This window comes from Nicotiana tomentosiformis, chromosome 7 (genome assembly GCF_000390325.3).
Source record: "Nicotiana tomentosiformis chromosome 7, ASM39032v3, whole genome shotgun sequence".
NCBI classification, from domain to species: domain Eukaryota; kingdom Viridiplantae; phylum Streptophyta; class Magnoliopsida; order Solanales; family Solanaceae; genus Nicotiana; species Nicotiana tomentosiformis.
In genome coordinates, this window is record NC_090818.1 from 56,684,495 (window position 1) to 56,702,037 (window position 17,543).

General features: G+C 39.7%; 2 protein-coding genes across 2 annotated transcripts; both read left to right on the forward strand.

Moving 5' to 3' along the window:
- Positions 1-1,358: 1,358 nt before the first annotated feature.
- On the forward strand, positions 1,359-1,805 carry LOC138895635 (uncharacterized). Its single transcript, XM_070180345.1, has one exon. It carries the CDS (start codon positions 1,359-1,361, stop codon positions 1,803-1,805), a length of 447 nt encoding a protein of 148 aa, XP_070036446.1.
- An 8,727-nt stretch (positions 1,806-10,532) lies between these two features.
- LOC104119105 (beta-xylosidase/alpha-L-arabinofuranosidase 2-like) lies at positions 10,533-15,438 on the forward strand. Its single transcript, XM_009630519.4, has 7 exons — positions 10,533-11,077; positions 12,622-12,909; positions 13,080-13,249; positions 13,335-13,432; positions 13,673-14,023; positions 14,158-14,568; positions 14,684-15,438. Exons 1-7 carry the CDS (start codon positions 10,622-10,624, stop codon positions 15,253-15,255), a joined length of 2,346 nt encoding a protein of 781 aa, XP_009628814.1. The 5' UTR covers positions 10,533-10,621; the 3' UTR covers positions 15,256-15,438.
- The last annotated feature ends 2,105 nt before the right edge of the window (positions 15,439-17,543 follow it).

Below are 17,543 nucleotides of genomic sequence, written 5' to 3' on the forward strand. Positions count from 1 at the left end.
GACCACCTCCACCAGTAGGTAACCCCCCTTTTTCTATGGTCCTTTCATCTTCGTTTCCCTTTTTCTCTTCGTTCCCTTTTCTTTGTGCTTTTTTGCTATGGTTGGGACTTCACCAGTGGTAGCGGTGATAGCCCTTCCCCCCTTTGTTTGGCTTCGTGGTATTTTGTGTGTATTTTAGGTTAGGGTCGGTGGCTTTTGGAGGCGAGCGGGACGTGCGTGTGCAAACAGTGAAGAACAGCCCGGGCGACAGTCAGCAAGGGGCAACGCGGGAGTTGGACGTGAACGTATAAGGTGGACGCAATATCGCCGTGTATACCAAGACAATTCCCAGGTTCTAATTGCGGGAGTTGGTACCTCCCGTTTTCCTGTTTCCCTCTGTTATGTTAGTTAAATTGCTGCCATCTTAGTCGTATTACTTTAATCACCATATTAGCGTGTCTGTAGTTACAATATATCTTCCTCTACTCTGGTATGTGCCTAGTATGTGTTAGTAATTTCCTTTAGTATGTCGTAGGTATAGTGGCGGTGGTCTGGGATGGCCGAGTGAGGTCATATCCTCGAGGGGAGTGGGGGGTGAGGCGGGAGGTAGGGCAGGGGGTAGGGGTGGGAAGGCAGGCAAAGGAGGTAAGGGGAACAAGGGTTCCTATAGGTTGAGAATTGGGTTATGGAATGAAGGTACATTAACGGGTAAGTCTATAGAGTTGGCAAAGATCCTTCGGAAGAGGAGGGTCAATATAGCGTGTGTCCAGGAGACTAGGTGGGTAGGGTCTAGGGTGAGGGATGCGGACAGATATAAGCTTTGGTACTCCGGAGTCCGAAAGGGAAAGAATGGAGTAGGAATCTTGGTGGATGAGGAACTTAGAGAGTCGGTGGTTGAGGTTAGACGGGTGAATAATAGATTGATGACTATTAAGTTGGTGGTTGGAGAGTGCACCCTAAACATCGTTAGCGCCTACGCACCGCATGCAGGCCTGGATGAGGAGGTTAAACGACGATTATGGGAAGGGTTAGATGAGATTGTGCATTAAGTCCCGCCTACTGAGAGGCTATTTATAGGAGGGGATTTCAATAGTCATATTGGGTCGACCGTAGGCGGCTATGGCGAGGTGCATGGAGGCTTCGGTTTTGTGGAGAGGAAAGGAAGAAGTACTTCGTTGTTGGACTTCTCTAAGGCTTTTTGATTGGTGATTGCAAACTCTAGCTTTCCGAAGAGGGAGGAACATTTGGTTACTTTCCAAAACGTTGTGGCGATGACTCAGATTGACTATATCCTCCTCAGGAGGTGTGATAGAGGGTTGTAAAAAGATTGTAAGGTTATTCCGGGTGAGATACTCACAACGCAGCATAGGCTCTTGGTGATGGATGTTGGTATTATGTTAAAGAGAAGGAAAAGGTCTGATCGAGGACGACCGAGAATCAGGTGGGGTGCCTTGACTAAGGATAAAGCCCAGGAGTTGGAGGGGCGGTTGTCGGCTATGATAGCCTGGAGGAATAGCAGTGACACGGGCATTATGTGGTCAATGACAAAAGATTGTATAAGGGAGGCTGCGAGAGAGGTGTTAGGGATCTCGACGGGAGTCTCTGGCAGGCACAAAGGAGACTGGTGGTGGAATGAAGTGGTCCAAGGTAAAGTGAAAGCAAAGAAGGCATCATACCTAAAATTAGTAGGGAGCACAAGTGAGGAGCAGAGGAGATCGTGCGTGGAGGGGTATAAGGTAGCTAGGAAGGAAGCTAAGCTGGCGGTCACAGAGGCTAAAGTTGCAGCCTATGGCCGTATGTACGAGGAACTGGGGAAAAAAGGCTGAGAGAAAAAGTTATTCCGACTGGTGAAGACAAGAGAGAGGAAGGCCCGGGATTTGGACCAAGTGAGATGCATCAAGGACGACGATGGTAGATTATTGATGAAAGATGCTCAAATTAAGAAGAGATGGCAGACTTACTTTCATGAACTTCTGAATGAAAAAAGGGATTGGGATATTGTGCTAGGTGAACTGGAGCATTCCGAGAGTCACCGTGACTTTGGGGACTGCATGCGCATTGAGGTTGAGGAGGTCATTGGAGTTATGCGTAAGATGATTAGGGGCAGAGCGACCGGGCCAGACAAAATTTCGATTGAATTTTGGAAGTGTGTGGGCAGAGCAGGCTTGGAGTGGCTGATTGGGCTATTTAATATTTTTTTTAGGACGAAGAGGATGCCGAAAGAGTGGAGGTGGAGTACGTTGGTTCCGTTGTATAAGAAAAAAGGTGATATCCAGAGTTGTAACAATTATAGGGGTATCAAATTACTGAGTCATACCATGAAAGTTTGGGAGAGGGTGGTTGAAGCGAGGGTGAGGAGGACAGTGTCTATATCCGACAACCAGTTCAGGTTCATGCTGGGTCGTTCTATTACGGAAGTTGTACCTTAATAGGAGGTTGGTGGAACGGTACCAGTAGAGGAAGGAAGATCTGCACATGGTGTTTATTGATTTAGAGAAAGCGTACGACAAGGTTCCTAGAGAAGTTCTCTGGAGATGCTTAGAGGCAAAAGACGTGTTGGCTGCCTTTATTTGGGCAATTAAGGACATGTATGATGGGGTTAAGACTCGGGTAAGGATGGTAGGAAATGACTCTAAGTAATTTCCAGTTGTTATGGGGTTACACCAAGGTTCTTCGCTCAGCCCGTTCTTATTTTCCCTAGTGATGGACGCGTGAACACACCATATTCAAGGGGAGGTGCCATGGTGTATGTTATTCGCCAATGACATAGTGTTGATTGATGAGTCACGAACCAGTATTAATGAGAGGTTGGAGGTCTGGAGACAGGCCTTTGAGTCTAAGGGTTTCAAGCTGAGCAGGATGAAGACGGAATACCTAGAGTGTAAGTTCAACAATGAACCGAGGGAAGTGGGCGTGGAAGTGAGGCTTGAATCACAGGTCATACAAAGTAGTGGCAATTTCAAGTACCTTGGGTCGGTTATCCATAGGGGAGGGGAGATTGACGAGGATGTCACACACCATATTGGGGTGGGGTGGATGAAGTGGAGGTTAGCATCTGGAGTCTTGTGTGATAAGAGAGTGCCACTGATACTCTAAGGTAAGTTTTACAAAGCGGTGGTTAGACCGTCCATGATGTATAGGGTTGAGTGTTGGCCTGTTAAGAACTCACATATCTAGAAGATGAAAGTAGCAGAGATGAGGATGTTGAGGTGGATGTGCGGTCACACTAGGATAGATAAGATTAGTAATGAAGATATTCGGGAGAAGGTGGACGTGGCTCCCATTGATGACAAGATGCGGGAAGCGAGGCTTAGATGGTTCGGACACGTACAAAGGAGAAACTCAGATGCTCCGGTAAGGAGGTGTGAACGCCTGACTTTGGAGGGAACAAAATGAGGTAGAGGACGACCTAAGAAGTATTGGGGAGAGGTGATCAGGCAGGACATGGCGAGACTTTAGATTTCCGAGGACATGGATCTTGATAGAAAGTTGTGGAGGTCGAGTATTAAGGTTGTAGGTTAGGAGGTAGTTGAGTCTCCCTTACTTTGTACCTTTGTGAGGCTAGTCTTGTAGAGTTTTTGTCGATGTCAGCTATTGGGAATGTTATGTCTTACTACTCCTTTGTTTACTATAGTGCTGGGTCTATGTACTGTCTATCGCGTTTGCTTTGCATCTACTTTCTCATTTCCATGATGTTATTTTTTCTATGATTTCTATTGGTGATACTGATATTGTCTCTTTTCGTCTTCTTGAGCCGAGGGTCTTTCGAAAACAGCCTTTCTACTCACTCGGGATAGGGGTAAGGTCTGCGTACACACTACCCTCCCCATACCCCACTAGTGGGATTTTACTAGGTCGTTGTTGTTGTTATTATTATCTATATATACATATCTAATATAATTTTTTGACGAATCAATGTCTTGTGACACCACTTGGAGAAACGTATCCCCTACACCAGCCTATTAATGAGAGTTTAGACGAAAGTCATTCAATTGATGAACAACTGCAATTCTGGCGCGTATAGGATATTTAGTGCCACTGAAGTGAAAAAACTCCTTTATGAAGAAAATGACCATTTGCTCACAACCTAATCAAATTCTCGGGCCTTTCCTAATAGCACTAACAGTGTCATCAACCTATATAGGGGGAAGTGAACAGTTAGTCACTAATTATAGATGTCTTTACTCTTTAGTCACTGTTTAAAATGTATTTACTCTTTAGTTAGTACTTAATAATTTTTTATCCGCTCATACGAAAATACCCCTGTGGTAGACATGGGTGCTGTGTAAATATTAAGGACATGATATCCTTAACTTCATGAATGTTGTGTAAATATTAAGGACAAAGTGTCTCGTATTTGCACCTTCAATTGTTAAACTTTAGGACATCATGTCCTTAACTTCATATGTGCAGTGTAAATATTAAGGACATGACGTCCTTAACTTCATGTGTATGGTGTAAATGTTAAGGACATAATCTCCTTAACTTGTATTTGCACCTTCAGTTATTAAACTTTAGGACCTCATGTCCTTAACTTTATATGTGTAGTGTAAATGTTAAGGACATGGTGTCCTTAACTTCATGTATGCAGTGTAAATATTAAGGACATAGTGTCCTTAACTTCATGTATGCAGTGTAAATATTAAGGACATAGTGTCCTTAACTTTATGAGTATTGTGTAAATATTAAGGACAAAGTGTCCTATATTTACACTTTCCATTGTTAAACTTTAGGACATCATGTCCTTAACTTCATATGTGCAGTGTAAATATTAAGGACATGACGTCCTTAACTTCATGTGTGCAGTGTAAATGTTAAGGACACCATGTCCTTAATATATACACAGCACTCATGAAGAAAGGGTAAAAAAGTCTTTTCGTATTAATTTTAATAGAGTAGTGGCTACTTTTGCTCAACATTAAAAATACTGTATAAAAACTAAATACCATGTTAAAATGTGGCTATCCCACGCCATTTTTACACCTATACATGTACTACAAGAAACGGGAGCCCGTGCAATGCACGGGCCAACGACATATTTCATGTCTAGATAAGGTTACAACAACCTTCACATTCGTAAAACCTATGTATAACCATTAAAATCAATAGTATTAACTACATAATATAGAATAATGTCACAGTTCGACTTTCTTACGCTCGTCAGCGGCACCGAATAGCTCGTGCGGCGCTTGCAGTTCCCCTCGCTGCAGGCCAGCGTTTCCTTTTTCCAGGTTTTCCAAGCATGATCCAATGCCTGTGGTGAAGCTTGCTTGGAAGGTCAGCTTCAATTATGCCGCCCGCATGATGTCTAGGCTTTTGGCCTAGACTAGTTGTGGCGCTTCTCGTCTTAGGATCATAATCCATGCGCGCCCTGGGGTTGGCTAAGGAAATGTCTTATCCCTCGCCTGACACTGAGCATCGCCCTCGCGTGCACAGTCCAATCCTCAAGCTTGACACTTGCCTCGTGCATCCGGACCCTGCTTGTGCTTCTCCCGAGTAAGGCAACCTTTAGTCCTTGGCCATTGTCATGTGCGTCTTTCGTGGTATGCCCATACATAGCCCCGCGACACACTTCCATCCTGTATAGTGCAGTGTCGCCCCACAACCGCACGTTTAAGCCAACGAATCCTTGCTCGCATAGCTGAACCCAAGCTAATCTTACAAGTTGACACATGATGCCCCTAAGGTAGGTGCATCAAGTATCCAATCGGCACAGAGGTCTTTGTCCAACATTTCGGCAGCCCGCGGGGCATACCCGTCCCACAGGTCGAGCCTCCAGCGCCTGTTTGGTGCCCAACGCTAGCCCGAAGGCATCGCGCCGTCCGTAGAGTTCCCTAACTCGTATAGATACCTATGACACTCCTTTTAGTCGTCCAGGCAGGCCCTTGAGGTTCCCCCTCAAGGTCGCTTATTCAGTCACGGCTTGGTGGCACCATGCACCGGGGAGGCAGGTTGAGCTTCAACACCTATACCCCCCTTATATATTGTCACGACCCGAAATTCCCACCTCCGGACCGTGATGGCGCCTAACATTTTACTTGCTAGGCAAGCCAATGTTAGAATAACATTATCCATTTTAAAAACAATTTTTAAATTTATTAATAACAAGGAAGCAAATGCGGAAGCAATTTTGAAATAATTCATAATAATAACGGTGTCTAAATACCATCCCAGAATTGGTGTCACAAGTGCACGAGCTTCTAGAATAAATATAAATAAAGGTCTGAATAAAATAAAGCTGTCTGGAAATAAACACACAGCTAAAGTACAATAGACAGGGACTTCAGAACTGCGAACGCCATGCAGTAATACTTCAAGTCTCCTCTGAAAGCTGAAATCCGAGCAAGTCTATGGTACGCCGCTGGGACCAACTCCAAAATCTGCACAAGAAGTGCAGAGTGTAGTATCAGTACAACCGACCCCATGTACTGGTAAGTGCTGAGCCTAACCTCGACGAAGTAGTGACGAGGCTAAGGCGGTTCACTTACATTAACCTGTACGCAATATTAGTAACAACAACAATAATAGGAATAAATCAAGTAATTCATTTATAATAATTGAAGGCAACTCAGCAGTCATAACCAATTATCATTTCCATTATTTCTGTTGCAGCGTGAAATTCGCTCTCACAATATATCCACATTCAGTTATGTTGCGGCGTGCAACCCGCTCCTCCAACATATTCATTTTAATCAAGTCTATTGCGGCGTGCAACCCGATCATCCAATATTAACTTTTTAACAAGTCTGTTGCGGCGTGCAACCCGATCCTCCAATATTGACTTTTAATAAGTCTGTTGTGGCGTGCAACCCGATCCTCCAATATTGACTTTTAATATGTCTGTTACGGCGTGCAACCCGAGCCTCCAATATTGACTTTTAATAAGTCTATTGCGGCGTGCAATCCAATCCTCCAATATTGACTTTTAATAAGTCTGTTGTGCCGTGCAACCCGATACTCCAATATAGACTTTTAATAAGTCTGTTGCGGCGTGCAACCCGATTCTCCAATATAGACTTTTTACAAGTCTGTTGAGGCGTGCAACCCGATCCTCCAATCTATTCATTATAATCAATCATGTTGCGGCGTGCAACCCGCTCCTCCAACATTTTCATTTATCAATTCTTATAGAAGAAATTTTTCCAATTAATGTAACAATTAATGTAAAATTACAAGACAACAAGCATACAATAATTATGGTTTAATTATGAAGCAAACAATGATAAATAGCAAATTATTATGGAAATCAGGGAGCAAATAGGCAGTTTAATATTTATTATGCTAAATGCCAAATAACAATTAAGGCACATAATTCAAATAGCATGTAACAATTAATGCAGGAATTCAAGAATTTATATTTGCAAAGAATAAGAGAAAAATAATTATTATAATAATTAATTTATGATTAAAAATAATTTATGATTTTTCAAGTAAGCAGGCAAATAATTAATTTGACGACGTATAGACACTCGTCACCTCGCCTATACATCATTTACATGCAATTCACATAACAAACAATTTAAGGGTTCTATTCTCTCAAGTCAAGGTTAACCCCGACACTTATCTCGCATTGCAAATTCCAATCAATTATTCAACCACAGCTTTTCCTTTTAAATTTGCCTCCAAAAGCTTCAAATCTATTCACACACAATTCAATATATTCAATACTAATCATAGGAATTAATTCCATATGAATTTATAAATTTTTCGGATAAAAATCTGAAATTCATTAAAATATTCGGCAGTGGGACCCACGTTTCAAATTCCGGAAAACTCACGAAATCCGAACACCCGTTCCGATACGAGTTCAACCATACCAAATTTGTCCAATTCCGATATCTGATTTTTCTTCCATAAATTCACGGATTCATGATATAAATGAGTATGAAATCATGAAATATAATCAATATAGGATAAGTAACACTTACCCCAATGTTTTTTCGTGAAAATCGCCCAAAAATCACCTTAGCCGAGCTCAAAAATGGGAAAGAATAGAAAATGGGTCGAAACCCCATTCCAGAACTTAAGTTCTGTTTCTGGGATTTTTACCCTTCGCGAATGCGGTCAGTGCCTCGCGTTCGCGAAGCACAATTATGTGCTGTCAAATTTTACTCTTCGCGAACGCGAGGGCTACCTCGCGAACGCGATGCATGCCTGACTTGGCCTTCACGAACGTGAAGGCTAATTTTTCCTGGCCAGTCTCTTTCCCTTCGCGAGCGCGAGGCTTCTATCGTGAAGGCGAAGCTTTGAACCTCAAGCCTTCGCGAACGCGGTCACTATGTCGCAAATGCGAAGCACAAAACGTGCCAGCCCAATTTGCTCTTCGCGTTCGCGAGAGTGCATTCGCGAACACGAAGAAGAACATACCAGAAGCCTGAAGTCTGCAGAAAACTAGATTTACTAAGTCCGAAATCATCCCGTAGCCTATCCGAAACTCACCCGAGCCCTCGGGGCTTCAAACCAAACATGCACACAAGTTCTAAAACATCATACAAACTTGCTCGCGCGATCGAATCGCCAAAATAATACATAGAACTACGAATCGGACACCAAATCAAAGGAAATTTTCAAGAAAACTTTAAAACTTATATTTTTACAACCGGGCATCCGAATCACGTCAAATCAACTCCGATTCTCACCAAATTTGGCAGACAAGTCATAAATATTATAGTGGACCTATACCGGGCTCCAGAACCAAAATATGGACCCGAGGTCAATAAATCCAACATCAGTAATTTTTTAGAAATCATTAAGCTTTCAAGCTTTTAATTTTTCATCAAAATTCCATAACTCGGGTTAGGGACCTCGAAATTCAATTCCGGGCATACGCCCAAGTCCCAAATTATAATACGGACCTATTGGAATTTTTAAAATACTGATCCATGTCTGTTTGCTCAAAATGTTGACCAAAGTCAACTTAGTAGAGTTTTAAAGTTCTATTTTCCATTTTAATCCATTTTTCACATAAAAACTTTCTGAAAAAATGTATGAACTGCGCACGCAAGTCGAGGAATGATAAATGGTGCTTTTCGAGGTCTTAGAACACAGAATTACTTATTAAATTTAAAGATGACATTTTTGAGTCATCACATATATGCTTAAAATTAAAATGCCCAAGTTTCCTGAATAGACAGTTCTACGTCAGAAAATTAGAAGGATCTTTTCTCACTGGTTCTGACCGAAATCACAACCCTAAAATGCGAGTTGTGACAATAAGGTGTGATAGCTTATGTCGAGAACTTGCTCATATTTTTGCAACAATTAAATCTCGAAAAAAATCAGCTATTTGACTCAAACCATAATATTGGTTTCAATAAAATGTTAGCATCGATCAAAATGAGCACCAAAGTATATTCAAGGAACCTGATTAACGACCAGCATTATATTACAAATACTATATCTAAGAAAATACACCAGAGTGATGAATCTTAAAAATCTTAGGTACACATTTGCATACATATTCTTGAGTCTCCTCTAAAATTGTAATTCAAAGAAGCTACAAACAAAAAAAGGGTGGTAAAGCTAAAAAATCTAGGATGAAATACATTTGCCCATAAGATGTTTCAGTCTCCTAAAAGATTACATATGGAGTACAGCAGGATACTGTGGGGGCCCACCGCCCATTCGATATTTGGTTACATTCTTTTTTCACATCAAGGATGTTACGCTATTGATTGAGTTTTAACTCTTCGCTTCAATTGCGGACTACAAAGGGAAATGAAACTCACAAAGTGACGACTAATTTTTTTTCTTCAATCTAAAACCTCTCATCAAACCTTATCCAGCAACTAAATCACATATAAATAGAAATTAATTAGATCATAAACCAAGCTTTGCACATAAAAAAATATATCAAATAACTCTTATTTAATATTATTGTCTAGTAACGGGTAAATGGTAAATAACAACTAATACCATATTATTTATGCTGATAGTCTAAAAGAGATGGAAGTTTTTTATTTTTTACTTTCTCCATTTACGCATCTCGCTCTCAGTACACTTTGACCTTGTGTAAAGCAATCATTTTATTCTCCATGGCTTGGCTATTATCCACTACAGAGCCGAAAAAGGAGCCGCCCTCTTATCTTTCACGAGACTTACAGATTCAAATAATGCAAAACCGCATTGACCTCCTCTCTCTCTTGGCTCAATATTACTGTTATATAATGCACATACACATCAACTTGCTAATCAATCCATGCAAATTCTTTACGGTTTTATGGTTTTACGCACTAAAAAAGTCACTGACTACAGACTCTGCAAGGAACTTCCAAACAAACAAAAAGTTGTTATAGAAATTCGAAAACAAGAAAAAGGCCACTAAAAGTAGAAATCTTTCACGGACCCCATTATATTTTCACCCTTTTTCTCATCTTGAAGAATTTTATTGGAGGAGAGAAAGTGTTCAAGTGGGCAGATTCTTGTACTTGTATGGTAATAAAACAAGTCACAATTAATGATTTTTCTTTGCATTTATCCATCACGGGTTACTACAAAACAATATTTGTTTTTAATTACTACCATCCTAATGCAAATTTCCTCTCTATAAAATACCACCCTCCTCTAACACTAAAATTTGCCTCTCATTTCATATATTCCTTCTAGTGTGTGTATTCTCTTAGTTTGTTTTTATAGAGAAGTCATGAAGAACCGAGGAATGGCCTTTTCATATAATGGCAAAAGTAGCCACTACTCTGTTTTCCTCTACATTATTGGCTTCATGTTTAGTCATTCTCTGTTAGAATTCAAGCCGGTTTTGGCTCAGAATTCGCCCGTTTTCGCTTGTGATATCACGAGTAATCCTGGGTTAGCGAATTTGACATTCTGCGACGCGTCTTTGACCGTGGAAACAAGAGTGAATGATCTGGTGCAGAGATTGACATTGTCTGAAAAGATTGGATTCTTGGTGAGTGGTGCAGGTGGAGTGAGTAGGCTCGGGATTCCGCGCTACGAGTGGTGGTCTGAGGCATTACATGGAGTTTCATATACTGGTCCAGGAGTACATTTCTCTGGTTTGATTCCTGCTGCTACTAGTTTCCCTCAAGTCATTCTAACTGCTGCTTCTTTCAATGTCACCTTGTTTGAAACCATTGGAAAGGTAATCTTAGATTCATTCGATTCCATTTCTTCAGCTTTTTATTGTTTTGTCGTTTAATGTTATAATCTCATTGTTCGAACATATTTTCTTTTTAGTTCGTGTAAAAAAGAATGACTTATTTCCTTATTTGGAAATAATTTACCTTTATGCAATGATTTATAGCCACACAAAATATATGTGCTTCATTCTACACCACAAGTTAAAAAGTCTTCTCCTTTTTCTTAAACTCCGTGCCCAGTCAAATGGGTTCACATAAATTGAAATGGATGAAGCATATATTAGAATTCCTTAGATAGTGAAGTTTAATTCTTGACGTACGTTGCCGACGCACCATTATTTTCAAAACCACCCCCCTTTTTTTTCTATTAAAGAGACTTTTGTCCAGTTTTATGGCTAATGCATGCTTAGGTTTCGTCTTATCGACGCTAAGTTGATTGCCACAAAAAACATTAGACTCCGTGTTAATTGATAAGAAGGGCCAAAAGCTATGTATTATTATTTTACTTTGGAACTAAGGTAAACATTTTTGGCTAAAGGAATCTTAATCATCAGAGCTAGTACTTTCTTTATTAATTAAACAGAAATAATGAAATGGCAAGTTTATCTTAACATGTTGTAAAATATGTCTTATATTCTAGATTATTAGTCTACTTTTATTTACCTGTTTTATTTTTTAGGTGATGTGGTAGTATAGATTTTCTTATATAATGGTATTATATAAAAGTTAAACTTTATGCAAATGTATATTCTCCCCGCTTCAATTTAAATGGGTTAATTTGACTTGGCACAAAGTTTAAGAAAGAAAAGAAGACTTTTGAAATATGTGGTCATAATATTTGTGTGGCTATAAAAGTTTCTCATTAAGGGTAAAGTGGATAAAATGAAAAGTTCAAAGTTAAATTGTTTCTAAATATAGAAATATGTCATTCTTTTTGGAACAGACTAATAAAGAAAGTGTGCCATTTAATTTGAAACGGAGAGAGTATATAAGAATGATTCCAGCTTGTAATGTGGTTTGCTTCGTCAGGGTAAATTACATTAGCTTCTGAATTTTGGTTAAGATGTTACATTTTTCAGAATGACCGTCGGTGTCAAATGGATGAAACAAACAGTTCGGTTATTTATTAAACAGTTATGCCTGAATAGCCCATTCACCAAATGGTAATGACAGGGAAATGAGTAGAAAAGCTACTCCATTTAATTTTTCAAAATTTGTACAGTAGAATCTTCCTTTTGTCTATGTGAAATCAAACTCTTGATAGCAAATATGAGGCTTTAGTTTAATTTTCATGTACTTATTACTTAAATCTCATAGAAAGCAATTGCGAATCACATATCAAACAAATTAATTCTTGAGTAGAAATGGACCTTGAGAGTTAGGAGTGAATTCAATTGAATCCATCATTTTCTACGTAGACCATAGATGTATGTGTGTGAGAAACTCTTAGACCTAGCACAAAAATTTAGTCTTGAACCAATATTTTTTACGAATTCAGAATTTTGAACGTATTAAGTTTAAATATTGGATCTGTCTCTGGTTGCAGGTGGTATCTACCGAGGCTAGGGCAATGTATAATGTTGGTTTAGCAGGATTGACATATTGGTCTCCCAATATTAATATTTTCCGCGATCCGAGATGGGGAAGAGGCCAAGAAACACCAGGAGAAGATCCAACACTCACCAGCAAGTATGGTGCAGCCTATGTTAGAGGCTTGCAGCAAACAGATGATGGTAGCAAAGATAAGCTCAAGGTTGCTGCTTGTTGTAAGCATTACACAGCTTATGATGTTGATAATTGGAAAGGAATCCAAAGATACAATTTCAATGCTGTGGTTAGTTCTCTCCTTGTGCTATTTCACTTAAAACATCTAGTCATTTAGCCATATCTTTTGGTCAAGTTTAGTAGTATGAGTTCTACAACAGATTAAATTATGCTAATAATGTAAACATTCTTTATACTGTAGTGTACATAAGTGAAATGCTTTGCTTCCTTTGTGAGTAGGTAACTCAACAAGATATGGATGATACATTTCAACCCCCATTCAAGAGTTGTGTTCTTGAAGGAAATGTCGCGAGTGTGATGTGTTCATATAACCAAGTTAATGGCAAGCCAACATGTGGTGATCCAGACCTTCTTGCTGGGATTATCAGAGGAGAATGGAATTTAAATGGGTATAATATTATGCTTTCTTCATTTTTTTTCTTTTCAAAAGAGTTAGAAGCATCTATAGTACTTATACAAGTATGCTTAAAACAGATATATAGTTACGGATTGTGATTCATTGAATGAGATATTTAATTCTCAACACTACACCAAAACACCAGAGGAGACTGCAGCTTTGGGTCTAAATTCAGGTAAACTATTTTCTAACTCTTTATGTTTAGTGAATAATGCATTTCAATTTTATATATATATATATATATATATATATATATATATATATATATATATTCCCTCTATCACAATTCTGTGTCCAGTATAACATCATGACATAAAATGGGACGGAGGGAGTATTATCGTACCATTGACCTCTACTAAGGTTCGATCTTTGTATTACTAAGTCAAGAATCTGGTATGTATCTTGAATGTGACAGGGGTGGACCTGAATTGTGGATCTTGGCTGAGTAAATATACTCAAGGTGCTTTTAACCAAAAACTTGTGAATGAATCAGTTATTGACAGAGCTATCTCAAACAACTTTGCAACACTAATGAGACTTGGATTCTTTGATGGTAATCCAAGAAACCACATTTATGGAAACCTTGGCCCCAAAGATGTCTGCACACCGGAAAACCAAGAGCTTGCTCGTGAAGCTGCAAGGCAAGGGATTGTCTTGCTGAAAAACACTGCAGGATCGCTACCTTTAACTCCCACCGCCATAAAATCCTTAGCAGTCATTGGTCCTAATGCGAATGTAACCAAAACCATGATTGGCAATTATGAAGGTACATTGACATATCAGACATGTTATTATAGGTCAATTTAACTTGATGGTATAAATATTCTTTACACTGTCAGTGCCCAGAACTTAAACTCTTACTAAGTTTTGTTTTTTCTCAATCATTTCTAACTTTTGCAGGAACCCCATGCAAGTACACTACTCCCTTGCAAGGCCTAACAGCCTCAGTTGCCACAATTTACAAGCCTGGATGTTCTGATGTGTCTTGCAACACTGCCCAACTTGATGATGCTAAGAAAATAGCATCCACAGCTGATGCTGTGGTCATGGTAATGGGATCTGATCAATCTATCGAAAGAGAAAGCCTTGACAGAGTTAATATAACGCTTCCTGGACAACAATCAGTTCTAATAGCAGAGGTTGCTAAAGTTGCCAAGGGTCCTGTAATTCTAGTTATCATGTCTGGAGGTGGCATGGACGTACAATTTGCAGTCGATAATCCTAAGATAACTAGCATTCTTTGGGTTGGTTTCCCTGGAGAAGCCGGTGGTGCTGCCTTAGCAGATGTCATATTTGGATATTACAATCCAAGTCTGTCTCTCATTTCCATTTTCAAGAAAGTTACATCAAATTAAGATCTTGATTTTCTCTATATTCGATTCATTAATTCCAATGACTAAATAGCTTAAATTATTGAATCTTGTAGGTGGAAGGCTACCAATGACATGGTATCCACAATCATATGCAGACGCGGTTCCAATGACTATTATGAACATGAGGCCAGATCCTGCCACAAACTACCCTGGCAGGACTTATAGGTTCTATACCGGTCCAACTGTTTTTACATTTGGTCATGGATTAAGCTACTCTCAGTTCAAACACCGCCTAGATCAAGCGCCAACATTTGTATCCATCCCTCTCGAGGAAAAACATACTTGTCGTTCAACAAAGTGCAAGTCTATTGATACTGTTGAGCAAAGTTGCAGCAATTTGGGATTTAATGTTCATCTTAGAGTTAAAAATATGGGAAAGATTAGTGGAAGCCATACAATTTTCTTATTCAATTCACCTCCCTCAGTCCATAATGCACCTCAGAAGCATTTGTTGGGGTTTGAGAAAGTTCATTTGACACCACAAGAAGAAGGGGTTGTTAAGTTCAATGTAGATGTTTGCAAGCATTTGAGTGGACATGATGAGCTTGGAAACAAGAAAGTTGCATTAGGTCAACACGTTCTTCATATAGGAGATTTGAAGCATTCCTTCACTGTGAAGATTTGAAGAACTCAAGATAACTTCATTTTCTTGTTTCTCAAAAAGAGAAATATGACAAGATGAAAAAATTCGAACATTGAATGAATTGAGACAACTGTAACAAGTTTCTTATTTTTTTGCCGATTTATCCAGCTTAACTAGAAGAATCAAAATCTTGAAGTGAAATGAAGCTATCTACAAATTCTTGTATATTTCTTCCTGATATCATTTATTGTGATGACCTAAAAGGTCATCTTATGTTTTAGAACTCGAATCTGCGCTCTTAAGCCTTACAAATCTCATTTTTATCCTTCTCGATTTGCGTGCACAGTCCGGGCATGTTCCCAGAAAGCTTTTATATTAAAAATTGATAAAAATAAGAAGTTATGCTTTAAAAGTTGATTTTAGTTGAATTCGATCAACATTTTTGGTAAAGGGGCCCGGATCCATATTTTGACGGTCTCGGTGGGTCCGTATCGAATTATGGGAAGTGGGCGTACGCCCGGAATTGAATTCGGAGGTCCCTAACTTGAGTTATGAATTTTTGAAAAAAATTAAAAGTCTTAAAATTATTTATTTTTAAGAATTGATTGATGTTTGGCATTGTTAGTACCGGGTCCGTATTTTGGTTCTGGGTCCCGGTACAAGTTCATTATGATATTTAAGACTTGTATGTGCAATTTGGTGAGAAACGGAGTTGATTTGACGTGATTCGGACGTCCAGTTGAGAAGATATGAACTTTTAAGTGTTCTTGAAAATTTTATTCGGTTTGGTGCTAAATTCGTAGTTCTAGGTGTTATTTTGGCTATTTGATCGCGCGAGCAAGTTCGTATGATGTTATTAGACTTGTGTGCATGTTTGGTTTGGAGCCCCGAGGGCTCGGGTGAGTTTTGGATAGGCCACGAGATGTTTTGAACTTAGAAAAATCTGGTATTTTTGCTGTATCTGATGTCTGCAATACTGTGCTTCACGATCGCGTAGTCACTCTCGCGATCGCGAAGGGGAAACTGGGCTGGGGGAGGATTTACTCTACGCGAACGCGAGATCATGGTCGCGAACGCGGAGCATTGGGGGGAGTTGCTCTACGCGAACGCGACAGGTCGAACGCGAACGCGCAGCTCTAGCTATGCTAGGTAGGAGACCTGGGGAAGCTCTACGCGAACGCGAAGGTAAGGCGGGCTAAGCCTTCGCGAACGCGTAAAGCCTCCTGCATCGCATAAGTCCTTAGGAGGATGCTCTTTGCGAACGCGGCAGTGTTCACGCGATCCAAAACTAATTACATATTCGGGCTCGGGGGTGAATGGGTAAATGGATTTTGGTCTGAACCTCGGGTTTTGACCAAGCGGGCCCGGGGTCGATTTTTTGACTTTTTGGAGGAAAATTTGAGAAATTTAATTTATGAAATATAATTATTTTCTTTAGCAATATTTGATATTATTGAGTCATTTTTTAATAGATACGAGTGGTTTGGAGGTGAATTCCAAAGGAAAAGCTGTGATTGAGAATGTAATGGCCTTCGGAGCGAGGTAAGTGTCGTGTCTAACTTTGGCTTGAGGAAATAGGTATTATGTGTTTATTTGCTACGTGTTTGGTTGTTAAATACGATGTATAGGTGAGGTGACGAGCATCTATGCGTCGTTGTCGAGTCATAGCTTGCGAGTGAAATTCTATTCTTGTCTATTTTGTAGCCTTAAATTCTACTATCCACGCTTAGCGGGTTATTTGAAATGGTGGGTGACTTATATCTGATTTCATTGAGATTTGGTAACTTTCGAATATTGATTCAAGGTTGAAGTTGCATTGTACTATAGATTATGGGTAAAATACTGGTTTCTTTGTGATACTCTTATCTATCCGTTGTTATTGATTCTGTGATTTGTGAGGAGGAGTATAAAGCACGAAGGGTGATGTCGTGCATGCATTATTTATATTGCGAGGAAGAGTATAAAGCACAAAGGGTGATGTCGTGCCGTGATATGTGAGTGTTAATGCACGAAGGGTGATGCCGTGCCATGATTTGTGAGTGATAAAGCACGAAGGGTGATGCCGTGTATGTTATAAGAGGTTTAATGCACGAAGGGTGATGTCGTGCCGTTCTATCTATTTATTTGGTGAGGTTGAGAGTAAAAGCACGAAGGGTAATGCCGTGCAGTTTTCCTTTGCTGTTTTATTTGCTCAATTCGTTTAAGAATTTTCGGTTTAATCCTGTCTTTTCATTATTCTCACTCTTTATATTGTATTCCCCCACTATATGTCCCATTCCCATTATTTCTTTATTTACTGTTGTTGCCACTAGCATGATTATACTGTTCAG

Bases quoted from the DNA above. Each gene is read 5' to 3' on its own strand.
- LOC138895635 (XM_070180345.1), top strand. From the start codon at position 1,359: ATGGATGTTGGTATTATGTTAAAGAGAAGGAAAAGGTCTGATCGAGGA.
- LOC104119105 (XM_009630519.4), top strand. From the start codon at position 10,622: ATGAAGAACCGAGGAATGGCCTTTTCATATAATGGCAAAAGTAGCCAC. The intron at 14,024-14,157 runs GTACATTGACAT...TAACTTTTGCAG, and splicing joins CATGATTGGCAATTATGAAG to GAACCCCATGCAAGTACACT. The intron at 14,569-14,683 runs GTCTGTCTCTCA...TGAATCTTGTAG, and splicing joins ATTTGGATATTACAATCCAA to GTGGAAGGCTACCAATGACA.